The sequence below is a fragment of the Hypomesus nipponensis genome, chromosome 1 (assembly GCF_054491055.1).
Source record: "Hypomesus nipponensis isolate SF chromosome 1, ASM5449105v1, whole genome shotgun sequence".
In the NCBI taxonomy this organism is placed as follows: Eukaryota; Metazoa; Chordata; class Actinopteri; order Osmeriformes; family Osmeridae; genus Hypomesus; species Hypomesus nipponensis.
In genome coordinates, this window is record NC_140361.1 from 6145001 (window position 1) to 6171751 (window position 26751).

At 48.9% G+C, this 26751-nt stretch overlaps 1 protein-coding gene across 1 annotated transcript in view; it reads left to right on the top strand.

The window, feature by feature from the left end:
- The window catches only part of aff2 (AF4/FMR2 family, member 2), a 122256-nt gene extending 96075 nt beyond the window's left edge, over positions 1-26181 (top strand). The window contains exons 10-21 of the mRNA XM_084666948.1: positions 11117-11276; positions 12767-13993; positions 14159-14274; positions 17056-17320; positions 18057-18193; positions 18623-18686; positions 19486-19622; positions 20782-20853; positions 21609-21702; positions 22180-22229; positions 23967-24196; positions 25139-26181. Of these exons, the coding sequence (XP_084523074.1) occupies positions 11117-11276; positions 12767-13993; positions 14159-14274; positions 17056-17320; positions 18057-18193; positions 18623-18686; positions 19486-19622; positions 20782-20853; positions 21609-21702; positions 22180-22229; positions 23967-24196; positions 25139-25260 (2674 nt within the window). The 3' untranslated portion in view covers positions 25261-26181. The remainder of the gene's footprint in view (positions 1-11116; positions 11277-12766; positions 13994-14158; positions 14275-17055; positions 17321-18056; positions 18194-18622; positions 18687-19485; positions 19623-20781; positions 20854-21608; positions 21703-22179; positions 22230-23966; positions 24197-25138) is intronic.
- Positions 26182-26751: the final 570 nt, after the last annotated feature.

The following is a 26751-nucleotide window of genomic DNA, read 5'->3' on the forward strand; positions in this document are numbered from 1 at the left end:
TATGTTTATAGGATGTGTCATATACAGTACATACACGGACCAGACAAAAAGCTAGCAGATTACCTTTTAAAACAAGTAGGGAGAGAATATCTGTTACGCACTGTTACGAGCAGGAAGGATATATTTAGGATTTATTTTTGTTTAACCGAGGAACATATATTACCCAGTGATTGCAAGCCCAGCATGTGTTTATTAAAGCGTAAAAGGTGAAGAGAGGAGGAAAGAGAGAGCAAAGAAAAAAAGAGAGCAACTGTACTCCCTTCGTTTTATGTCACCCCTCTCTCCCTGCCCCTCAGCCTGCACCATGTCACCCCTCTCTCCCTGCCCCTCAGCCTGCACCATGTCACCCCTCTCTCCCTGCCCCTCAGCCTGCACCATGTCACCCCTCTCTCCCTGCCCCTCAGCCTGCACCATGTCACCCCTCTCTCCCTGCCCCTCAGCCTGCACCATGTCACCCCTCTCTCCCTGCCCCTCAGCCTGCACCATGTCACCCCTCTCTCCCTGCCCCTCAGCCTGCACCATGTCACCCCTCTCTCCCTGCCCCTCAGCCTGCACCATGTCACCCCTCTCTCCCTGCCCCTCAGCCTGCACCATGTCACCCCTCTCTCCCTGCCCCTCAGCCTGCACCATGTCACCCCTCTCTCCCTGCCCCTCAGCCTGCACCATGTCACCCCTCTCTCCCTGCCCCTCAGCCTGCACCATGTCACCCCTCTCTCCCTGCCCCTCAGCCTGCACCATGTCACCCCTCTCTCCCTGCCCCTCAGCCTGCACCATGTCACCCCTCTCTCCCTGCCCCTCAGCCTGCACCATGTCACCCCTCTCTCCCTGCCCCTCAGCCTGCACCATGTCACCCCTCTCTCCCTGCCCCTCAGCCTGCACCATGTCACCCCTCTCTCCCTGCCCCTCAGCCTGCACCATGTCACCCCTCTCTCCCTGCCCCTCAGCCTGCACCATGTCACCCCTCTCTCCCTGCCCCTCAGCCTGCACCATGTCACCCCTCTCTCCCTGCCCCTCAGCCTGCACCATGTCACCCCTCTCTCCCTGCCCCTCAGCCTGCACCATGTCACCCCTCTCTCCCTGCCCCTCAGCCTGCACCATGTCACCCCTCTCTCCCTGCCCCTCAGCCTGCACGTTCCCAGACATTGTAAAGGACGGATGGATTTGAGGTAGAGCGGGAGGAGAGGTGGGAGTGATGAAAGGTGGTGGGGAGGGGGGGGGGGGGGGGTTAGGGGCCAGGGGCCAGGGGAGGTGTGGAGGGGGGGGGGGGAGGTAGTATAGGGAGGGAGAGTTGGGGTTTGAGACTGGGAACCTGTTTCTTCTTCATCAGTCAGTCAGTCAGCATCATGAAAGTGCAATGGGGTCTTCTGGGCAGCCATGTTTTCAAGTGCAAATGAGAAAACTGAGAGGAGTAGAACAAAAATGTGAAAGAAAGAAAGGTGTCTGTCTAGAGGCTCACCAAATTATTTATGTTTTTTTTTTTTATAAATCCATCACATTTTGTTTCTGCAGAAAGAGAAGAACGGCTAGAATAGAATACTAGCAGATAAGCCAGTCTATAAGGCTGACACACAGTCACACATGCACCCCCCCCCCACACACACACACACACACGGCCTTCAGACAAAGTCTTCATATCAAGAATCATCAAGGCATGTTTTCAAGGGAAGACTTGAGGCTTACAGGCAGGTGAACACTGGGGCTACTAACTCACTCACTCGCTCACTTTTTCACTAACACATCCAACCATGCAAACATGCATATAGTGCGCTAATAACTCAAGCAAAAATGTTCTGACATACTCTCGCTCATCATCGATCCTTGATGCAAACACACTGTACATCTACATAGCCCATTCATGCATTCAAAAATCAATCGAAAAAATCATCAATGGATCCGTTCCTTCAGATGACTACAAAAACATCTTCCCGCCCCATTTATTCCCAGATTGGAGCGGATTCCGTTTGACTGATCTTGACTCCCAGAGACTTGATGTGTCACTTTCTCCTCCCAGGCAGCGCGGCTCCTCCGCTCCTCCTTAGCGGTGTCACTAAAAGTGTTGTTTGTACGGATGTGGGCGACACAGAGTTAGAGTGCCTCCGGATCCGACAGGCTGACGTTCTCCTGCGTGTTTAAACTTCTCCATCTGTCTTTGACAAATAACTTTAAGCATGTGTGTATGTGTATGTGTATGTGTATGTGTGTGTGTGTGTATGTGTGTGTGTATGTGTGTGTGTGCGAGGATATGGGTGTGTGATGTACGTAACTGCTGGAGTAGGCAAGACTTTGTGCCTTGTCAATATTCGCTGTGATTCACGCGATGAATGACACACACACACACACCTCCAGACGGCCTTGGAAGGGGGTCTGGGCAGAGTCAGCAGTGTCCTGACACCCCTCCTTCATTTCGCCACCTTCCTCTCCCTCCATCCTCTCTCTTCCTCCCAACTCTCTAACCTTCCATCCTACTCCCACAATCTGCCCCGAATGCTCAGGTCAGGGACTTAACGATGGCCGTGGGCTAACTGTTAAAAGCCGTTTGTCATGCAGTGCGCGTGTGTATTTACTGTACATCTGTTACTGTGTTGAAAGTTCACTTTAACTTCGGCAGAGCGGATTAAAAGGCTGAAAAAACGGGAAGCTCTACTTTGTGTGTGCACGTGCACGTAGCCGATGTGTGGTTGAGGGCAGTGGGCTGTGCGGCCTGTGCGGCCTGTGAGGCCTGTGCGGCCTGTGCGGCCTGTGCGGCCTGTGAGGCCTGTGCGGCCTGTGCGGCCTGTGAGGCCTGTGCGGCCTGTGAGGCCCACAGGCTGGCGCAGCGCACCGAGCCCAGGCTCAGGTCTGGGTTCACCTGCTCAGGCTCAGGCACCCTGGCAGCCTGTGTCTGCACTACTGTCTGTTCCTCTACATCCCTGTGAGTATATGTACTTGTATATGCGTCCGGGTGCGTGCGTCCGGGTGTGTGTGTGTGGGGGGGGGCGGGGTCAGGGGGAGGGGGGTGGGGGGGAGGGCGGTGTAGTAAATTTGCTGAGACGGCCAGCTCTGCTGGGCTCAGCCCCTCTCCCAGACAATCAGATGAATTGGAGCCGGGGCCATTAGCAAGCCCGAATACATTAGCGCTGCTACAGAGGGAGCAGAGAGAGCTGCTTCCTAACCTTGTCAACCCTCTACTTGTTTACTGAGGCAGACACCCGCCACCGGAGAGAGAGGGCTGTGTGTGTGTGTGTGTGGGGAGGGGGGGGGGGAGATGGGATGGGGAGGATGTTGTGTGGTTCTCCTCTGTCCGTGTTAGTGGGTGTGTATGGAGTGTGTGTGTTTTGTGAGAATGTATGTGTGGTTGGCTGTATCTGCCAGATGTCTGTCCACATCCCCTGTACGAATGTGCGTCGGCAGTGTGTCTGCCTGGCTGTCGGTTGGAGCCACAAGTATGATGAGGAAGCTGTCTGCATGGGCTTGCTTGCTTAGTGTGAGATAGACGGTGAGAAAGGAGAGCAAAGATAGTGAGAATAGAGAGAAAAGTGTGTATACAGTTTTTGGCGTGTGTGTAGGAGTGTGTGCTTGGTTCTCTAATTCGGACTTTGTAAAAAGGTAGGTGTGTGTGTGTGTCCGTATGTGAACATACAACTCATATTATTCCCTCATTCATGTATCCTGTGTGCTTGCAACAGAGACACTCTCCCTTCAATTGATGTCCTCACGCAACCTGTCAAAACACTCCTCACCACTTACCTCCCCTGTTCTGCTTTCACTCTGACCGTGAGTGTGTGTGTGTGTTGGTGGGTGGTGGGGTGGGGGGTGCATGGTTGTGTAGATGTGTGTGCATGTCCCATCTCTAGGCTGATGAATGTTTCTGGGTGCTAATCCACTCCGCAGGCCTCATTCGAACCTGTGAGTGAGACACGGGAGTAATGAGCTAACCGGTGGCGTGGCTGAATATGTACATGAGTTGACAGGCGCCCGCGGGCCAAATTCGCTGGCCAACTGTGAGGGCTCCCTGTGGTAGCTGGTGTTCCAACTCGGTCGCTCACCCCCCCCCCCCCCCCCGTGCAGCTCTGCGTCTCCATGATATACGCAACATGAAGAATTAATGACAGACCTTTAATGGCGCAATACATCAACACAGCTTAGTTGGTATCACATAGTCAGTTTCTCTGGAAGTTTTTCTGGGAGTAAATATATGTTTTGTAACGTGTCGAACAATTCCGTAAGAGAGCGACTGATTGTTGCATCAGGGGAAAGCCCCACTAAAAACATTCCCTCCTTCATGTCTATTTTTTACAGTTAGGCTTAGGGTTTGTTTGTTGTTATTTGGTATGTGCTGTCAACAGGCGCTTTTTGAACATTCAAATGATTTAAAATTTTAACGACTGTATAGAATTCCGGACCGTTCCGCAAGGCTGGGGACTTGATGAAAGCCTTCGCTCAAAAAAATATTCCACGTTCTCCATTAGCTGTCATCAAGGTCAGAGCGCAGTATTCTATAACTGATCTATGTAATTAAAACAGGAGCCATTACTGTGTTTGACTAATGGCACCAGTTAATCTCGCCTGGCCATGGTTTTGAATTCTCTGTGGCTCGGCTTGTCTGCTGTAAATGAATCCCTGGCACGCAGCAAGCTTAATGTGTGTTTCTTTGTTTGCATCCTAATTTACTTAAGGTCTACCAAGGACCTAACAAGCATTAGCATACCCCTCTCTCTCCGTTAATGTGTGTGTCCTCTTTCTCTCTCGTCCTTCGTCTCCATTTTCATTGAGGTTTTTATATCTCGTTCTCTGTTTTCACATATATATATATATATATATATATATATATATATATATATATATATATATATATGTTGGAGAACCACCCCTCCACTTTGTGTTGCTAGATCATCAGTAGCTTATGTTTCCTCCAGCCGCGTGAGTGTGTATGTGTTGCAGACAGGATGTGTGTCCTGCTGTCTTTGTACCTGACCACCACAGCAGTCTGATGGCTGTATTCATGACACGGGCCCAGGGAGGGTCATTTCATTGGTTGCCGACTCAAGGAAGTAAGAAGAAACAAGTGGATCTTCTAAAGCAGTCTTTCCACAACTCAACCGTTTTTGAGGTTCGGGGACTTGGATAAATGATGTTTGCCCTGCTAGGCAACCTACAGATGTTGAAACTATAAACTCAGCCGGTGAACAGTTGTTTCATATCTGCTCATGTGTCGATGGATCGCGAGTTGAACGTTTGATGATAGACAGATAGATAGTGACAGAGCTCAGGGCAACATCCAAATGCAGTTAAGACATGGAAGCACGTCAACAACAACAAAAAACTCCCCTTCAACCTCTGGCCTGCCTCCAATTGACTCAGTTGTGGGGTCAACAGCAGCCTAAACGTTTGTTTGTGAAGCCGTCTCCTCTGACTCAGGGCTGTGGGCTGTCTGGGGCTTCCAGGGGTGCTGGGTGTGGTGGTGACATGGGAGGATCGCTTGGGGGACTGTGGAGGGGGGTTCCCATACAGCCGTTTACAGAGCTGCAAACCCACAAGCCGGAATGTTCCACCACCTTCAAGACAGACAGGGTCTCCACCTCTCTAAACAGGACACACAGGACTGGAGAAGAAAAGTGTGTCTGTGCGTGTCGCTGTTTTTCACGCCATGGATATACAGACGATGAGTAGATGAGAGGCTGAGCATTCTGGTGTGTGTGTGTGTGGTGTGTGTAGATATGTGTGTGTGTGTATAGGTCTCTAAGTGAATCAGGAAGACATGACTGAAGTCATGCCATCGATCATGGGACTGCTGCGTCTCGTGATTGGTCCCTCACATGGAGTGGTCATCATTTCAGAACATACGTTCCTCTGGGGATGGTTGGAGGAGTGAAGTGTGTGTGTGTGTGTGCATGTGTATATTCAGAAGCACATGTATGTTCGACTGTGTGTGTGTGAGCTCTGAGAGTCTGTAAATGTGTGCGCATGCAAGTGTGTATACATATGCATGCATGTTTGAGTGTCTGTGTGTATTTGTGCACCACCCTGTGGGTGTTGAGGTAGTGTGTGTGTGTGTGTGTGTGTGTGCTCACAGTGTGTCCCTGTGTGTGTCCTTCTCCCAGACATGCCCTCTCTCCCCCAGCACCCACCCCTTTTCCTCATGGTAATTTAATCAATTAGGTGTTTTAATAGATTTAGGGACAAGTGGAAGCCTAGATTATGGGCTGGGAGATTGGGGAGCAAGTTATTCTTTTGGGTGATTTATAAAAATAATAGAGTGTGGCGCATGTGGGGGATCATTTAATGACAAGATGAGCAGAGTGAGGACACCCAATTATGGATGACATCCTGTCTCTCTCTCTCTTTTCCTTTTTCTCTCTCTCTTCCTTTCTCTCTCAGTCTCTCTCTTAGTCTCTCTCCCGGTCTCTCTCTCTCTCTGTATCTCTCTGTCTCTCTCTTTCTGTCTCTCTATCTCAGTCTCCCTCTCAGTCTCTCTCTCACTTTTCCTCTCTTTTCCGCTCACACCCACACACCGGTTGTACACATTAGGCCTTCTATTACACATGCACACACACACACACACACACACACTTATCAAGACACACGTACACATACAGTACTAACACTGAAAGACACATTCCATAATTTGACGCTTTCACAGAGTCTGTCACACACACACAGCCGTTTCACACACACCAGACTCCAGCATTCCCACGGTTTGACTTTGACTGAACAGGGAGGGCTTGTGCAGCCAGACCCCTGACACGGTTGAGTGCGTGTCACAGTGATGAAACGATAATGGCAGCTTTATTAAAACCAGCCCTGCTCTCCTCTGGGCTTCAGGCTACCCGGGCAGGGAGAAAGAACTGCCACACCACCGGTCTGAAATCAAGCACACCCCACATCCACCTCTCCCATCAAGTGGAGTCAAATGCATCTTCCTCTTCCTGGAAGTCAAATCAAATTCACCTTCTGACTCAACCTCCTCTCCCAGGGAGGCAAATCTAACATACCTCTCACCATTCTCACACTGGCAGAAAAGGAGTGTGCTTGCTTTTCCTTTTTTTTTTCTTCTGTCTAGTCAAATCAAAGACCTCTCCTCTCCTCCCCCCCCCCCTCCCCCTCGCCATCTCCTCTTCCCTGGTAGTCGAATCAAACACGTCCGCCCAGAGCCTCGGCATCGCTTTCCAGTCTCCGTAGACTCCTTCTGCAGAACCCTGTTCATGTATAATGAAGGATCAAACTTTATTGAAGGCTGAAGAACGACAGCTCTGCCCTTGGATACGCAGCACGCCAGTGTGTGTGTGTGTGTGTGTGTGTGTGGGGGGGGGGGTGTTGAGCGGGGGGAGGGGGGGGGGATGTTAATGTGGCCCATCTCAGGGTTAGGCGCTGCTCTCGTTAGCATCAGATGTTTAAATAATTAGAAAGTACAAACAAATAAGGAATAAGGCGAGGGAGCCAGACTAGGCCCTCACCAAATCAATATAGGATAGACTCAGGCCTCTGCTGACTCACACACACACACACACACACATTGTACACACACAAACAGAACACACAAACTCACTCACACAGCCAGTTGGCTCCAAACTCTGGTTGTGTTCTGCTCACAGAGAGATCTGTTTTAATGAGACCCCTCTCTCCAGCCAGCTTTAGATGTTGCTACTGCTCTTCTGATAGATATGTCTGTTTCTCTCTCACTCTCTCTCTCTCTCTATCTATCTTTCTGTCTCTGTGCAAGCAAGGTTTATGTTTCTCTTCTTCTTCTCTATATTGGTGTGATCAATTTTGTTCTGCTATGTCCATCGTTTTTAAAAGGGTTTGAAATTGACAGTTCAGACTACCCAAATAAGGGCTTTAGAATGGATGGCCTGATGTCCCCCCTCTCTCTGTGTTTGCCCCGCTCCTCTCTCCTCTGGGTGTCTCTCCTCATCATCCATTCAGACAGCGTTCCCTGTCCACGAGTCCCATGGATCGGGGATTATGGTATAAGTGTAGTGAGGACTGGTGCATCACAAATCAATAAGCAGGCTGTTCCTGAAGCTTCCGGAGGGGCTGGCTGGGGACGGGTGCTATGGGGGTGGTAGGGGGTGGGGGGGAGGGTCGGGGGAAGGGTCGGGGGGAAGGGTCGGGGGGCAGGGTTGGGGGGGCAGGGTTGGGGGGTTGTTTTTGGATATGTGTGTGGGAGAGAGAGATTGAGAAAGAGATGGAGAGAGAGATGGAGAGAGATCCTGGTGTGCCCGGAAAATAGTCTCATTACTCAACATTGAATATTTACAGGAAAACAGTTCTCATAACTTAAAAGTCTGGTTGCTTTAAATGGTTTGGTAATGATGTAGCGATGTATGGAGCCAAGGTGCATACATTCAAACTGATCAAATACAAATGAAAAAATAAGAGAATTACACAGAAGATTAAAATACACATCTCTTAGTATACCGTATGCCTTTGGAGGAGTGTTAAGGATATGGTTAATATCTGTACCGTACCACCACGAACAGTCATCTAGCCTACAGTTAATCTTGTTAACGTCTTCAGATGTTCTGTATGTGTCTGTAGGGCCTACACCACTGTGGACGTGTGTCTTGGGGGCTGTTGGTTTAGTCTGCCCTCTTCTCCCACTCCGAGTGGGCCCGTTTTGAGCCTGGGGTTTTCCTGGAGGTTTGCCAGGGGCTGGTGTCTCCCTACTGGGATACCTTTCCCTCCACTCGCCTCCTCCTGGCAGGCTGTCGCGGCAGTAGTAGCTGCACTCAGGGGACTCCCATCCTACCCACAGTGTTCAGGGACTTAGGGAAACCCGGTTTGATTAAGAATACGATTACAACTGTTTACTCAATTCATGGCTGATTAACCGCCCTTATAGAAACCCATCACTGTGTGTGGTATGAGAAGGAAAACACCCAAGGTGTGTTCTCGTCCCTCCCACTTTCCAACCCCAGGCCCTTAGAGTTTTAAGATTCCTGGAATGAACCTGTGTAAAAAGAACAGCATGACTCACAGCTGCCAATTAGCCTTCTGTAGACGCCTCAGCTCACTGCCAAGTACGGTCAGTCATGAACGATGGAGGGACGGAGGGATGGATCAATAGCTAGATAGTCAGGATTGAAACATACATCAGGCAATAGACAACACAAAAAGGGTAGCGAGAGAGGGTGGAGGGAGGGAAGGATAGGAAGGGGGAAAAAAAGAACAAATTGAAACGAAAGGGGGTGCAAGCAAGCAAGGGAAGTTATTCTCAAAGAACAAAGCCCCAGGTCAGTCTGGCAGCAGTACATTGTGTGGTGTTGTTCCCTCAGCTGAGAGGGGGCTGGCCAGTGAAGAGACGGAGGGAGAGGTGAGGCAAAGGCAGGTGAGCCAGACCCTCAACACCACTCTGAGCCGGTAAGAGGTGTTGTTCCTGGTAAAAACCGTTTTTTGAGGTGAGGATGTTCTGTTCTAGCTTCTGCTAGTCTCCAGGAGAAAATGAGGCAAGGGAAAGAGAGAGAGAGAGAGAGAGATAGAGAGAGAATATAACAGGCTGAGTACAATGAGGAAGGTTTTCTATATATACTGTCCTTCTCTCAGAGAACATTAGCACTCGCTTTTTTAAATGTATTAACGGGTACTCTCTGTCACACTTACACACATACTGCACACACACATACTGCACACACACAAAACACTATTTTATAGTATATTAGCATACACAAGTACCACTCAGAGTGGGGAAAGATGAAAAAGTCATTTTAGAGGTCTTTGTAAAGTGCTCTAATGGTACCAAGGAATGCAATTATCAATCTCTCTTGGAGAAAGAGTTTGACAACACTTATCGGTATCGGGGAGGGTTGAATTAGACTGTGATTGAATGTACATTAAAATTAAATATGTGAGAGTATTTAAAAAGCTGACATTCCTGGGATGTATGTATCAAATCGTACACAACATCTTTAGTTGTAAAGCAATTAGACCATGAACAGATATATTTTTAAAGGAAGGAAGAGAGACTATGAAATAGATTTAGCTACAGCTGTAAGCTTTATTGACCCATGTAGCACAAGCCTGGCTTTGATACCTTAACTAACCAAGAGAGAGAGCAAAAGAGAGAGCAGAAGAGAGAGCAGAATAGAGGGAGAGGTCGAGCCCGGGAGAAAGGAGGCCAGATACAAAGAGAAAAGGACATGAGTAGACAGAATGTAGTTGGAGAGAAGACAAACTGACTCCCAGATACATTTATCTCTCTGTCACCTCCCTCCCTCCCCCTCCCCCCCTCCCTCCCTCCGTCCCTCCCTCCCTCCTTCCCTCCCCCCTCCCTCCCTCCTTCCCTCCCTCCCTCCCTCCCTCCCCCTCCCCCCCTCCCTCCCTCCGTCCCTCCCTCCCTCCTTCCCTCCCCCCCTCCCTCCTTCCCTCCCTCCCTCCTTCCCTCCCTCCCTCCCTCCCTCCCTCCCTCCCTCCCCCTCCCCTCCCCTCCCCCCTCCCTCCCTCCCCCCTTCCCTCCCTCCCTCCCTCCCTCCCTCCCCTCCCTCCCTCCCTCCCTCCCTCCCTCCCTCCCTCCCTCCCTCCCTCCCTCCCTCCCTCCCTCCCTCCCTCCCTCCCTCCCTCCCTCCTCCTCCAGTGCTGTACTACAGTGTTTGCACGCCTCTGCAATATCTGCTGCCTGTCGACACTTTGAATAGGTGTTGTAAATTGCCTCTTGTAAAACAGGATGTCAGCATCCTTTGTTGTATAGTTATCTGGTTTGTTTTAATTAGACTGATTATTAGACAAGAAGAGGGTTTTTCCACCCACTCATCAAGACTCCTGAGTGATGATGTCGGAAAGTGTCAGAATGTGTGTGTGTCTTTATTGGATGGTAAGGCATTCATGTGGTTCAGAACTGAATGAAGGAGCCAGGGTTGCTTTTAGCAACTTTTAAACAGTGTATCATCTCTGTAAACGTTCACTCATGTACACACACACACAAGTGTGTGCCATACAGCCTCTCTCTGGAGTATTAATGTATATACAAAATAAATATATGGAAAATGTAAAATAAAATGTATTTGTCTCTCTCTTTCCACCACCCCACCACTCCTGCTTTCTCACTCACTCTACCTCCCCTCCCCCATCGTTCTGTCTTCCCTCTGCCCCTCCTATCTCTCTATCTGTCTGCTTGTCATCCTCACCCCTGCTCCCTTGCCAGCCTGCCAGTGGCGGCGTCCCGCTCGGCTGACCAGGGCCACTCCAGCGGCGCCTCAGGCAGTTCCAGCGAATCGGAGAGCAGCTCCGAGTCCGACTCCGACAGCGAGAGCAGCTCCAGCGACAGCGAGTGCAACGGCGCCTCCCGAACCGCGACCCCCGAGGTACGCACGGCCACCCGGCCAATCCCCACCCCTCCCCGGCCGAACCAGGTGGAGGGCAGCTTGCTGGCCGAGTCATGAGAGCGGATTACCTCAGGTCCTTTCTATTCCGTTTTGTCTCGAGGGTCCTAACAAGTAATGCTGAGTCAGGGAGATGAAACTCAAAACGAAAGCGCGGTGCAGCGCAGGGTGTTAAGTCGCTGGTGTGGAGAGATGCTGATGCAACCCCGGGACCTCGGGGCCCTCGCTCGGCAGTGTTAAGAGCCCTCTGCGGGACTGCTCTTGGAGCGTGTGACCGGCGTCAATATTTACCTTTGTTCTTCTGGTGGCCCCTGTGCACCCCTTCGACTTCCTCTGTCTCTTCCCGGGGGAACCTCACACACACACACACACACACACACACACATAGGAAAACGCATATGTACCAATACAGAGGGCAAAGGCAAACACTCACACACATTGGGAAAAGACACACACACACACACACACATCACCTGCAGAGACGTCTCAGTCCCTCTCTGAGAGCACTTTACTGGTGTTTTGCTCCGCCCCTCGGGGACAGCCCGTACTTCCAGCCTGTTAGTGTTAATGTGTTACTGCCACTGGTCGCTTTCACTTTCAACTCTCCTCCTAGAGCAGAACCCATCTCACAGCGGCCCACGACTGGAAATAAAACAGCGTGGAAGATTAGCTTTTATGAAGGCTTGCGTCAGACTGGATAAGTTAGTGTGTGCACTTTTTTTTTTTTTTTTTTTTTTTTGCCTGTGCGGGCACCCTTTCACACCCCCACCCTCCCTTCGGCTTCATAACACCCTCCGCTTTTAACACCCCTTTCCATCACCAGTTCATTTCCACCACTTCCTCCTTTAATTCTCCGCCAGTGACTCAATATCATTTAGGAGATCGTTCAAGACCGTCTTTATGCTTTTCATAGCTGAGATTTATGCCAGTCTGGAGGCATAATGGCAGAAAACAAATGATCTGAGATGGCATGCTCCAGAAAGATGGAGTCACCAGTCTTGGGGGTGGCGGTGGGCAAGACACAGAGAGATAGAGAGGCAGATACTTAGTCATTCACTGAGTTGATGAAAGCCTGTTTTAACGACCTCCTCATCCCCTCGCTGCCTCATTGGTTCGTGGACGTCCTATAACTCGGAGGAGACGATTGAATTATCATATTTTACACCCATGAGTCAACACGGGGTGTTTTTATGATTAGCCTGTAGTGCTATCAAAAGTGCAGAATGTTTCTTTGTACTATAAAACTCAACTTTTTTTCTCCCAATGGTTGTTAATAGTCCTAACTCACAAAGCTGGTAAAAGCATCACAGTATTTGTTGATTAAAACACATGGATTTCCATAAAAATGATTACAACTTATGATGAAGTCCTAATTAATTCTGGATGTCTCTATCTTGTCCATGATCGAACTGGATTTTAAGACTGTTTTGTAACATTTCTATTAAATAATTCAACCATGTTTCTTCTCTTAGCCTGAACCTCCATCCACCAACAAGTGGCAGCTGGACAAGTGGTTAAACAAGGTGACTCCCCATAACAAGTCCCTGGTAACCCCTCAGCCAGAAAGCCATGTTCCTCCCGTTAGTTCCCAACCCACCCACACCCACAACCTGGCATCCGAGAGCCCCGCCCCAGGGGTTAAGACCAAACCTGGCAACCCAACCCCGTCCCTGGCCCTGCCTGATCCTAAAAACCCACGAGGGCTTCTCAGTCCCGACAAAGCCAAGCCAAAAGCGGGCCAGAGGGCACCCGAGGGGCAAAGGTCAAAGGGCAAATTGCCAGGTGTGGCGGGGGCGGAGCCAGCAGCACCTCGGCGGAGCACAGGGAAGAAACAGCCCAGGAAGGTAGAGCGCTCGTCCAGCCTGGATGACCAACAGCAGCACCACCCACCCTGGCCCAGACCCACCCACTCCAGTCTCCCCACCAACCCCCCCAGGGAGAAAGACCCCCCACCTCCACCCCTCCCACTGGAGGCCCCCCGGCCAAGGACCAAGACCCCAAGCGGGAAGACAGCCCCAAGGAAAGAGCCCCGCAGCACCAGCACCACCTCCACCCCTACCCCTCCTGCCCCTGCTCCTCCAGCACCCCCTCCGCCAGCGCCCCCAGCCCCGCCCGTGGACAAGAAGAAACACAGGGGACCCAGCAAGATCGTCCCCAAGTCGAAAGAGTTCATTGAGACGGAGTCGTCCTCCTCGTCCGAGTGCCACTCGGATCCGGAGGAGCCAGGGAAGGTCCTTCTGCCACCGGGCCCAGGACCCAGCACCACGGGCAGCCTCGGCAGCTTGGGAGGCCTGAAGCCCAAGGAATGTATCACCCTGGGAAGCACCAACCTGAGTGTGAGCAGCCTGGGAAGCTCCGGCAGCACATCCATACCGGACCCTGGAGGGGTAGGGGACTTAGAAGACCCCGAGGCCCTGTTCTCCCCCACCCCGCTGGGCCAAACTCACCTCCTCTCCCCCCTAAGGGACCTGGAGCACATTAAGTCCCTCTGGGTAAAGATTGAGCTCAGCTTCCTGACTAGGATACCCGGGCAAGAAGTGGCCTGCAACCCCACGCCGCCCCCGCCACCGGTTGTTGTGCACGCGGTGTCTGCCAAGGTGGCGGAAACGAGGGAGAGTGGAGCCAAGCACAGGCGGCAGGTGCCGTCTTCCTCGACCCCTGTCCAGAAGCCCCCTAGCAAGAGCAAGAGGAAACACAAGGTAAGATACCATTCACATGCTCTCTCTCTCTCTCTCTCTCTCTCTCTCTCTCTCTCTCTCTCTCTCTCTCTCTCTTTCTGTCTCTTGTCAGTCACTTTCCAAGAACCCGTAAGTCACTGTTCTACACAGGAACACTTATCAAACGTCTCTTGTTTCCCCCCTCAGTCTGAGCATTGTGAAGCGGTCAACGGTAGCAAGAAGCTTCGCTTGGAGGCCGACTCCCTGCTCCTGCCTCCCTGCATCTCGCCAATACACAACCACAAGAGCTCCGGCACAAAAGAGTAAGTGTCTCCTGGCTGCACAGCGGAGTGCGCCCCTGTGACGGAGGTCACGTGCTGAAGACAGTGTGGGGGGGGGGGTGGGGGTTACAAACTCAACACTCGGTTGAAGTGAAAGAGCACGGGGCTTTCATCACGGTGCTGTCCTCTCGACTGGGAGGGGAGGTGTCGAGTGTGTGGTCTTTTGTCAAAGCCAAGGCTTTGACTTCTCTTTGGGGACAGACAGGACATGCTGTGGCGTTAGCAGCACATGTGAGAATGACATTCATCATTTATGGCTTTGCCCTGCTCGTGACATTGAAGGTTTGACACTGACAAGAGAGCTAATGCATCTGTCTGGCTAATTTTAGGTATTCTATTACTGCTGGACCAAGGGATTATCAGGAGGGCGTGTGTGTGTGTGTGTGTGTGTGTGACATGAGGCCTCAGGGTCATGCAGCCAGTTGCCCGCAACCTCTGCCAAAACATCCCCACTAATCACTACGCAAATCTCTTTAAATGATTACCTCCAGTTTAAAATATGAGGCTTCTCCCACGTCTTGTTCAGAAAAGTGTTTTCGGTTCAGCATCTGAAATACAGCCTGTCTTCTCAATGTCTCTAAATCAACCCTGTTTAGACAGCTTCAAAGCCAAATCTTCACCCTCTTAATCAGATTGGAGACTAAAAGATGCTTTTTATTAACGCCGTAAACGTATGCGCGAACGCTCGTTTTCAGGCGCCATAAAACGGAGGGAAATATGCTGCCGTTCCGGAATAACCTAACAACATCATCCTAATTAGGTTTCCAGCCAGTTCTTTTTTCTTTTTCTTTTTTTTTGGTCTCCGTCCTGTAGTTCAAGCCTCAGGCAGTCTGCAGCTAGCTAAGCACTTTCTCTCGGTATATCAAACCTCTACGGGTTTGTGGGAAGTAGAGACAGACATTATCTGTTGTTGCAAACAATGTGAGAAGAATAGTGGCCATGAGGGGGCCATGGTGAGATTTAATAAGGAGTTTAACAGCCTCGGTTGTTTGGAAATTCCATATTGATTTAAAATAGCTAAACCTGGACAAAACCCTGATTTCCACTGTGTTCTTGCTGTTCTTAATAAATCAGGGTAACACAATAGAGACAAAGAAGGAAGGATCTAGAACGGTGAAATATCGCAGAGAGCGTTCTAACGTTCTCTACGTGATGGAGCGTTATCTCGTTGAAGCGTTGTGTTTGGCTTCGAATCCCCCCAGGCCTTATCACCTAGTCTAGCTAGCATGCAGACCACGTGGAGCACAGCCAGCTCTGCGCACCATCAGACCTGCAACCCGTCTTTGTTCTACTCCCATGAAAAGCTCTGTCCTCACTTGTGGGCCTACTCTATTCTAACATGTCTAAACTAGAGACAAACTGGTGATTTGTTTCATTTGATAAAGGGGTAGAGCTACCAGCGCATCCCTAATTAGTAACTCAGTCCTCTCAGAACCCGAATAGTGCCAACTGGCGTTTGTGTTTCTGCAGGGCTCACTCTGACAGCCTGGGCCAGTGCTCTGCCAGAGTGGGGGGAGGATGCATGTGCTCCTGTTGCTAACACAAGAACACTGTAAATCCAAGTCTCCTGTCACAGAACACTGCCGTTCCGCTAGACCATCAATCAATATTTGGCGCGGTCAGACCAGGAGCTGGTCTCTCTCTCCCCGCTTCCATCGCTCTCCGGTCTGTGCCCACGGAGGTGTAGCCTGCTGGCTCAGAACACAGATGGGTCAAATAATACAGCGGAGAAGCTTGGAGTCTCATTTTTGAGTTCAAGAAGTAGGAAGGTGCAGTTTCTAATATTGGGTGAAAATTTGCTGAAATTCAGTGTCCGTATTAAAAATGTGCTTCATAAAAACACAACAAATACTGACGTGTCAGTCCCATATTACACTTTGGCCCTGACAAACAATATGCAGGGACATACTCAATTTTATTTTCTAGAAATTAATTGAATCTGCTAGAAATTAAATCTAGTTTAATAACCTACAATGGAAAACATTAATTAGACTAACATCTGATTATCTGCCTTAATTCACTTCTCGAGCCAATTTTAAGTAATCAGATACTATAGTCACTAGGTAACCTTCCAAAGATCCAAGAACAAAAGATCCTTAACAAGAGCTTATGATACTGTGCTCCTTCTCAACCCTAAACGTACAGTAAAGTCTTCTTTTCCATCTAACCAAAACCCTCATCCAGTCAGAATAATTTATCCTTTTTTGTGTGCTCTCCATCCATCTAGTGCTTTGATGGCGAGAGACAGGAGATTGTCTGGTATTTCAAAGGCTTGAGGAACCGACGGTACCTCCTTAACTCCAGAGTGTGCCACAGTGTGAGGAAAGGCCAGGCATTGTTCCTTTCTCCCTGTCTCTGTCTCCCCAACACCTTGAGAATACCAAATAGCTGCGCGGCGCCGAACAGGGGCTGCTATTTCAGGCATGTCGTTTGGATCAATTAGGTTTGAACGTGAATAGATGAATGGTCTCCTTTCAAGCGTTGAATGGAATGGAACGCTGTCATGAAATGTACTGACTTACAGGAAGTGAAGTCAGATACGTTGTGGATTTCTGATCCATTTTCCTGTCAATATAAAAAAAAAGAAAATGTAGATTCATTGCTATCCTCTCAATTTAAAGTAGTATTTCCTCTTTTCATGTCTTCATGTAGATATTTCAAAAGCACCCTAACCTCTACAACATATCTTTTTTCTCACTCGGTTCACCTATCCATATTCTATATATCCATATCTTTCTTTCTACTTACTCTGTTGTCTCACAGCTCCTTAAGGAGACAGTCCAGGAAGGAGAAACTGCTTCCCCCCTTGCTGTCGCCCCTCTCCGACGAGCCCCCGCGACAAGGCAGACCCAGCGAGTGTAGCTCCTCTTTTGGCCAGGACGGTGGGGCCAGCGGCCCCATCACCAGCACCTTCCCTGCCCTGGGCCTCTCCCTGCCCCCCTCCTCCTCCTCCTCCACGTCCTCCTCCTCCTCTCACAAACACCGCAGGGGAGACGGCAAAGGCTTTTCGCATTCTAAGACGAGCAGTGTAAGTTGATATGTGTTTATGCTTTCTGCTGGTGATGTTATCCAAGGTGGCTTTATGGCGGCCAACGGCAGCGACTTTTCTCTGGGGAGAATAATTGTATTCATGAATATATGATAAAATGTACAATCTAGAAATAGATTTGTTTATTTGTTGATCTCGTAGTCTGAGTATGACTCCAGGGTATTACCATCCTTGGTTAATGAGAGAATATGCGTGGGACCATCTGGATTAATTGTTAGTGTGGAGAGAAACGTGTGAGACAGTTACACGTTCAGTTTGTTGACAGGGACACGAGTCGAGTGTCTGTCCAGTTCGCAGAGAAAAATCTGCGTAATTCCACAGAGGGAGTCTGAGGGACGGTGGTGGGTTTTGCATTGTTGCTCTGCTCTAGGCCCCTCCACTGCTGGTTCCTGTGTTTTGGCAAATCTAATTATCCGTTGGAGGGATTTCAAAATAGCCTTGAAGAGAAGAAAATGGATCCCATGTGCTGAATATGTTAGAGCAGGACTCAGAGTAGAGGGAGATGATGGTGGTGGTGGGGGGGGGCACTCAACTGCTGCACACCACAAATGCAAAATTATATATATACACACAAGCATCGACACACACACCGGCTACATAACTAGCATTTTGAAATCAGCAGTATGTCATTAGCATACAGCCTTATTATTATTAAATCCAGTGTAAGCTAATTAGCGTCCCCCCTCCTCCCCCCCCCCCCCACCTACTTCCTCAGGAGGAGGACACCCACGGCAAGCCCTGCAGCGGTTTCCACGGCAACGGCCAGTCGGACTCGGATATGTGGTCGAACCCGTCGTCCATGTCAATGGAGCACGCAGAGCCGCGGAGACCCAAGCTCACGTTCAACAACACGTACGTGTTCCCTCACTGTCCAATCCTCCAGTTCCCACAGTGCCACACAGTCAACACGCGCTTCGCTGAACCAAACATGCGCCATCTAGTTGAGCATATTTATGTATGGCTATGTAGGCTTAGAGCCAAGTCTTTAAGCACTCCTAACCCCCACTCCATGCTGCCCTCAGCCCCTGTGCCAAGCCACATTGACAAGCACAATACAGTCATGTAAACCTTAATGTTAACTGAAATGTAAATGGAGGCAGAAAAATATTGCCCTTTGGCCTGGGAGGGGGTCAGAACATTTTCCCTGGTTTGGACCCTTCCACATGGATCGTTCATCTATCATGAAAAAAGGCAATAATCAAATCATAGAGCAATGCAGGGGAATTTCTTTTGGATATGTACAGTCAAGCAATTGATCAAATGTATGTTTTTTCCATGCAGGGTTCACAGTGCAGACTACTACATGCAGGAGGCTAAGAAACTCAAGCACAAGGCCGACGCACTGGTAAAAACTGCCGTTTCAGATCTCTGATTCCATCATAGAAGTACATCAAACTAACTGATCACCTTAACAAGTGCATCAACACACAAAGGCAAAACACATTAAGAGAATGTTAATTACTATTCTCAGTATATTTGCTCTTGCTGCAAATATCAAAGGCACCAAATCATTCTTGCTCTGTAAACTGTGAATTATTCCGCCTCTTTTAGGCAATAAGCTGACACATTTTGGGGTGGCTTCAGAAATATGAAAAGCTACTGACTCCTGTTCTGTAAACCCATTAACAAACAACTTCCTTGTGCCATTAGCCAGCTGTACTGACCAAAACGCCAAATTAAAAGCCCTGTTGACCACATTTCTCTTGAATTCCTCACATGAACACACACACACACACACAATGGTCCTTAACGGCAGAACGCCGAAGGGTGGACAAGAGAGAATGAGACAGAGTGTATGTATGTGTGTGTGATCGAGAGACAGAGAGAGAGAGAGAGAGAGAGAGAGAGAGAGAGAGAGAGAGAGAGAGAGAGAGAGAGAGAAGAGCCCTTGTCTAGTCCAGTCGTTCTCCCAGAGTGCCTCTGGGTGATCCGCCTCTAAAGGAGCTCTCTCACACATGCCCTCACACACCCCTTCAGTCTCCTCAAAAAGGCCGTTTCAGATCAGAGCTAATTTACTCACCGTTAACAGAGGCTTGGTAATTGGATTCCAACTTCAACATGGGATTTTATGGAGAATTACAAAGGGGGATTCATTAATTGATGTGTTTATGCGTGCGTCCCTCTGTCCATCCGTCCACCTTCAGATGGAGAAGTTTGGCAAGGCGGTGAACTACGCCGACGGCGCGCTGTCGTTTATCGAGTGTGGCAACGCCATGGAGAGAGACCCGCTGGAGGCCAAGTCTCCCTACACCATGTACTCAGAGACCGTGGAGCTCATCCGGTAACCCTACACCCTCACCTCAGCCTCATACCCTCACCTTAGCCTCACACCTCAGCCTCACACCTCAGCCTCACACCTCACCTCAGCCTCACACCTGCACCTTCACCTCAGCCTCACACTTGCACCCTCAGCCTCACACCTGTACCTTCACCTCAGCCTCACACCTGCACCCTCACCTCAGCCTCACACCTGCACCCTCACCTCAGCCTCACACCTGCACCCTCACCTCAGCCTCACACCTGCACCCTCACCTCAGCCTCACACCTGCACCTTCACCTCAGCCTCACACCTGCACCCTCACCTCAGCCTCACACCTGCACCTTCACCTCAGCCTCACACCTGCACCCTCACCTCAGCCTCACACCCTCCTCTCAGCCTCACACCTGCACCCTCACCTCAGCCTCACCTCAGCCTCATACCCTCACCTTAGCCTCACACCTCAGCCTCACACCTCACCTCAGCCTCACATCCTCATCTCAGCCTCACACCCTCACCTCAGCCTCTGACTTTCACCTCAGCCTCACACCTCCACCTCAGCCTCACATGGATACCTAAGAAAATAAGTAATTTAATGAAGGGTCCACTAATTGACACATCTTTAATAAACGTTACATTATATATATAAGGAAATGAAAAAATATAATAAGCTTTGTGTGAACTGTACAATTGCATGTATGGAGCATAAAAAGGAAACCTGTTTTGTCACTGTTGAGTTCAGCACTCACACAGACTCTCGCATGCATGAATGTAGGCATTCACACACAGCCTTGTCCAGCAGTCCCAGGTGTCCTCTGTAGAAAATGAGCATCATTTCAGCCTCTGAGGCTCAGACCTACCCCACAAGTCAAGCAATTAGCAGGTCTCTGATTTTATTAATGGCAGGCTGAATGAGAATAGATGGAGCCTGTAGCTCATTCTGCCGCGCGGGGATCCGCGCTCGGCTGATTGAAATCTTTTCTTCAGAAGCCATTAAACCCCATCAGAACGCCACAAGGCTCTGGCGTTTAGCGGGTGCGGCCTGGGTTTTATGAACCCTCGGTCACTGGGTCCCTTTGTCACACTAAATGAAATGACTGGAAGTCTGACAAGGGAATAGAGGTGGTGTGTGACTGCGATTTGTGATCAGCTTTTCTTTTGTCTGCTCCCGCTCTCTTTAAAGGTACGCCATGAGGTTAAAGAACTTCACGAGTCACTCGGCGACGGTTGCTGAGAAGAAATTAGCCGTGTTGTGGTGAGTTTCTCCCTGCTGGGTTTTGATCTAAGCGTCTATTTCTTGTGCAGGAGCGCGGTGAACAGGCAACGGCAGGTTGCTGGAAGATATTATAATAGAGTGACAGGCCGGTGTGTGTGTGTGTGTGTGTGTGTGTGTGTGTGTGTGTTTGTGTGTGGGTGTGTGTGTGTGTGTTTGTGTGTGTGTGTGTGTGTGTGTGTGTGTGGGTGGGTGATCACTGATCAGACTGATTTCAGTGAAATCCAGACAACTCGTCAAGACGTTAGCAGCTAAACCCTACACGTAGCTCTGACACCTCTTAAATCTCCCATCAGCCATCACTCCTCCTTTGCCAATCGGATCTTATGTATCTTGAAGGGAGCTTTAAAACTGTGTGGAAGCACTTAATCAGCTTAGAGTGGATCATTATCCCCCTATTTCATTAAGCTATTAAAGAATAATGAAATATTTCCTCCCGGCTGTGTCATGTTGCATACAGCCCATCACAGATGTTAGGGTGAGAAGACGTGACAGCAAGGCCTGTTTGGAATGTGACTCGCAGGATTTACTTACATACATCGTATGAAGAGTATAATTACCAATGGAACGGTTTTAGATTTCTGTTGATAGTTACAGACATTCAGAGATACAATGATACAATCTATATTTTAAAGATGTCATAGAGGAGGTTTTGTTAGGGGCATGGAACATACAGTGAAAGACTGTCTTGTGCTGCCGATGTGGGGTGTGTAATTGTTTGTTTTGTTTGTTCACAGCAATCGATGTTTATCTCTGCTGTACCTAAGAATGTTCAAGCTGAAGAAGGACCATGCTGTGAAATACTCTCGTTCCCTCATGGAGTATTTCAAGGTAACACCGCATACCGCCTTGGCCTTATTTGCCCAGGAAGGTTATGGAGATGTGTTATGACAATAAAAATTGCATCAAATGCAATTGTTGGCTAGTTACTCTATGAGAAATTTGTAAGATGATTGCTGTATATAGTAGGCCTAAACACATAAAAAATGCATTAATTAACTTTGCGGCAAAAAAATATCAATTGTCAAACATGCAAAGCCAATTAGGATTTCTGAACACAATTTCATTTTTGTTTGAATTACTTCCCCTCATTAATTTTGCATGAAGTTATTAAACCCCATTTGTCTTATTTTTCTGTTGCTGTGCAAATTAGCTATATCAATTATATACATGCATAGTTAGTGTCAAAGCATGCTTAAATTAATTTGCCACTGTTTACATTACGTTGATGTATTATGTATGCTGCATGTCAGCAAAAATGCAGCCAACTCCTACATGCTAACCAAACTCTCTCTCTTCCTGATTCAGAACTCTTCCAAAAGTTCCCAAGCACCTTCACCCTGGGGAGCCAATGGGAAGTGAGTATCCACTTAACCTGTCATGTGACTCTCCTGAATCTGTCATGCTCCTGAGGGGTGTAAAGCATAGAGTTAATAGGGCTCTGTTCTACATCTGTGATCTTCAGTGGATTCAGCTCAATTCCATTGAACTCAATGGCATTTTATTTATCTCAGGGAAGACAACAGTGCCTGTAGGAAAACACTCAGCAGTAATTAGGTAAACAAGAAAGACAACTTGATGTAATGCCTCCACCCTGTGTCCTCTATGTTGCACTGGAGCACTAGGTGGTCCTATTGTGAGTCAAGAGTGTGTGTGCATGGGTGTGTGTGTGTGTGCATGGGTGTGTGTGTGTGTGTGCATGGGTGTGTGTGTGTGTGTTTGGCAGCCAGCCACTCTCTTCCTCCAGCCTGTCTGGTGTAAGGCCAGGGTTAGCTCCTCCTCAGCCCTCACGGCCTTAGCCCGGCCCAGGCCTGCTGTTCGACTGTGTGAGGAGCTGTCAAAACCAATTAGCCTCATATCCATGGCTTCTCCAGCCTTTTCCCAGCCTCAACATCCACCGTAGCCCTCCCTAGCCCCCCTAACTTTCCACTCTCCAGGCTTTAACGGCTTTCCCCAGCCTCCTCCAGTCTTCTCCAGGGCCTTTTCCCAGCCATGCTAACCCCACACAGGGCTCCTTAATCCCCCCTTTACCCTGCCAAGCTAGCTCCCTTTCCTGCTGGAGCTCTGATCAACACAACCTCCTGCTATCCACCCTCTCCTCCAGCCCTTTCCAGGGTCCACCCAAGCCACGCTAACCCCACACAGGGCTCCCTAATCCCCCTTTACCTTGTCGGCTGGGTTCCCGATACCCAATGGAGCTCTGATTAACATGATTTCCGACTGCACCTCTTCTCTCTGACAATCCTTCCTTCTATTTGTTTGTTCTCTCCTTGACAATCATCAATCTCCTTTTTTTCCCCTCCTTTTTCCTGGAGCCTTTGTTTATTTGAGTGAAACCTCCACAGGCAGGAGAGAGAGAGAAAGAGAGAAATAAAGAGAGGGAGAGGGAGGAGGAGTGAGAGCAGGGGGTGTTGACAGGGAACATAATTTCACTTCACGGGGCGAAGCGGCAAGCCGCTCAATCTCGCAGCGAATTACAGGACCCCAAGCCGGGTCGTTTGCGTCCGCAGCTAACAGACTGATGAATACGTCAGCTGATTGATGGCCGAGGAGAGCTGACAGAGAACGAGGCTAGAGGTGTCAGCCCACAAATACCCTCCAGTTCACTGCACTTTATGCAGGCCAGATCAGTGTTAATGATTACGCCCACTAAAAAGTGTTTTTAAATCCGACGAGAGGACATGCATCGGTTTCATGTAAAAGTACAAAAAAAGAGTCTTAGCTCAAACAGTAATGCCGCCAGCTGTAAACTAATTGGTCTATTTACATTTATGTGCGCAGGTTTCACTATTCCAGTTTTCCAAACCTCACAGGCCTTGGCTACAAGTTTCAAAAAGCCTTCATTCATGTGTGAATTTTCAATAAAACAGGATGCAGTGCCCATTCTGTTAATTCTACGCTTCAAAGGTGTTGTTCATTCACGGTTTTCTGGACATCCGACTGAGGTATACAGTATACAGACTATCTCTGGGATTCTACATTGCTGTCAATTCCCATTCATTCTAGAGGGTGATATCCGGTGAACAAACAACACTATCACCAGACAAAGAACCAACAAACCGTGTTTAACCTTTCATGTGGGGATCTCATTCCAGGAGTACCGGAACCCCATCGCCCCTCTCTCTGAGTCCGTCTCCGGTCAGTTCCGTCTGCAGTAGCGGCGGCGGCGGCGTGTCCGGCCAGACAGGCTCCGCCCCCTCCGGCAGCGTGGCCATCCCCCAGAGGATCCACCACATGGCGGCCAGCCACGTCAACATCACCAACAACATCCTCCGCAGCTACGAACACTGGGACACCGCTGAGAGACTGGCCGTCGAGAGCCATGGTAGAGTTATGGAGGCGCTCCACACACACACACACACATAACCTAAACACACGTAAATCAGTCACGTCAGCATATCACCAACACTGGAATGACATTCAGGCCATGGGAAGCCACGGTGTCTGTACCCTTGTGGGTTTCATGGATGTGTGTACATTGATGTCCATTCCCTATGAAGTTGTGGCTTTGTAGATTAAAGTCTGCTTAGTGTGTGCGAATGCATGTGTGTGTGTGTAAGGGAGAGAGAGACAGAGAGAGAGAGAGAGAGAGAGAGAGAGAGAGAGAGAGAGAGAGAGAGAGAGAGAGAGAGAGAGAAAAAGAGAGAAGAGAGAGAGAAAACGAGAGAGAGAGAGAGACCTCTGACAGCTTTAAGAAGAAGCTAGCTAGCCCATTAACAGCTGCTGTGATGCCCTCTTCTTCTCCCCTCCTCTCTGGCTGATCTCCTAATGGGCTCAACCTGCCCTGTGTGACATAGTCTTTGGTGGAAATGAGACAGGAACGGCTCGAGTTATGACTGTGTGTCCAGATGGGCTGCTCTATTCACATACACACACATGCACACACACACACACACATAAGATGCAAGCACACAGGTGCACTGGCTACTGGCATGCTGCGTCTTTTAAATCCACTGTTAATGTGTGTTTTCTTAAGAACAGAGAAAAGGGAAATGGAGAAAAGACTGAAATTAGTGTGACCTGTTATCATGTCTTGTAGAAATGTTAGTCTCCCTAATGCACCTGCAGGCACAGTGGCACACACACATACACTCACCTCCCCTACTCTTTCACACACACATAGAGAGAGAGACACACATACACAAAGTGTATTCAAGCACACACATTTGGACACATCACCTTTACTGCATCGCTCTCAACCGTACAAGTAGGGACTCATGCTGTTGTTATCTTTGTGTTTCTCTTTCCCCTCTCTTTCCTCCTGAAGAATTCTTTGAGGAGTTGGACTCAGTGCTGGAGCCTCTGAGCCAGCTGAGCAGCATGACTGACCTGGTGCGTTACATCAGACAAGGCCTGCACTGGCTCAGGATCGAGGCTCACCTTTTATAGTGCTGGTCTACTAAGACCTGGGACTGGGACTGGGCCTTGGACTGGAGCTAGGACTAGGTTTTGGGTCTGATCTTGGGATTATGGACTGGGATGAGAACTGAAGCCATGGCCTGTGATTGGAGTTTGAACCTAGGATTTGGGTTGAGGCTGGACTAGGCCCGGGCTTGGGACCACAGTGCAACTGGACCTGCCACTGTCTCACATTCATCGCTACCTCCACCAGCATCTCTTCTGTCCAACCACAACCCACCTACCAGCCAGCATCTCCCTACCTTCTGACCCAAATACCCCCATACCCAGTAAGTCAGTATTTCCCCTCAACACATCAGAACATCAAAGGTCTCCAGTTTCCTTCAAGTTTACCATCCGCTCTGTGTCTGCCTCCCCTGTTCTCACTACTGACCTTGTCCACCGTTCTGATGGTCACAACCTCCTTCCCAGTAAAGAAAACAAGGCTGACCAGCACAGGTCTGTTGGAGGTAGGATCGCTCACCAAGTCATGCGCCACATGTTGAAATCCAGTAACTTTCCTGTTTTAACAGAATTTGTTCAAAAACCAACCATACCAACACAAACTACAAACTGGTCATCTGGAAAGTTCTGTTATTGCTTCTGAGGGTTAGGTTTCTGATCTCTCATCCCGCCTACCTGGTGTGTGTAGATCACAACTCTTTGATAATAAATATGGGCGGGGTCATTTGTGCATGTTCACACTGGGAACACTTAATCCGTAGGTGATGACATCATAAAGGCCATCTGTGTTCTGTGCTTAGTTGTACATCTAATTGTCAGTATATTTGAAATTGGCCTGATCGTTCGAACAAGATTTGTTGTACTATACACACACTGATTTCTAGGAGGGCGTGTGTGCGTGAGGTTGTTTTCTTTGTAAGTATTTTCATGTAAATGTGAGAGGACTTGAGGGTGTGTGTGTGGGGGGGTGGGGGTGAGGGGGGGTGGGATTGTGTGCTTTTGCATGGTCCAAGTGTTTCCATTCATCATTTTACCATTGCTGAATGTGTATGTGAGACAATGAGGATGTATGTGAAATAGGATTTTCACTCTGAATATACAAAGTGCCTCTGGATCCAGTGAAAATTATTAAGAGTCTATATTTAAGAACAAGAATGAATCTAAATGATTTTTCCATACCATATTGGTATATTAGATTTTTTTCGTAAAACCACGAATTACTCATGTACTTTTTACTGGCAATTCTGATACCAGGCTTGGCTTTAAAATTGCAAATGTGTGACTGACTTGTATCAAATTTCTAACCATCGCTGTTTTGATGATGATGATGATGATGATCGTAAATATGGGTTGTTCTGAGATATTTAACATGACCTAAGATTAGAACTTCAAACCGCTCTGCAATATTCGCCCCCAAATACTTTTGTTTGGGCAAGAAAGGCACTGACAGTACAGAGAGAGGCATTTAATGCACATGCAGTGTTTCCTACTTGTTAAATACTTTTTAAAGGAGTTTCT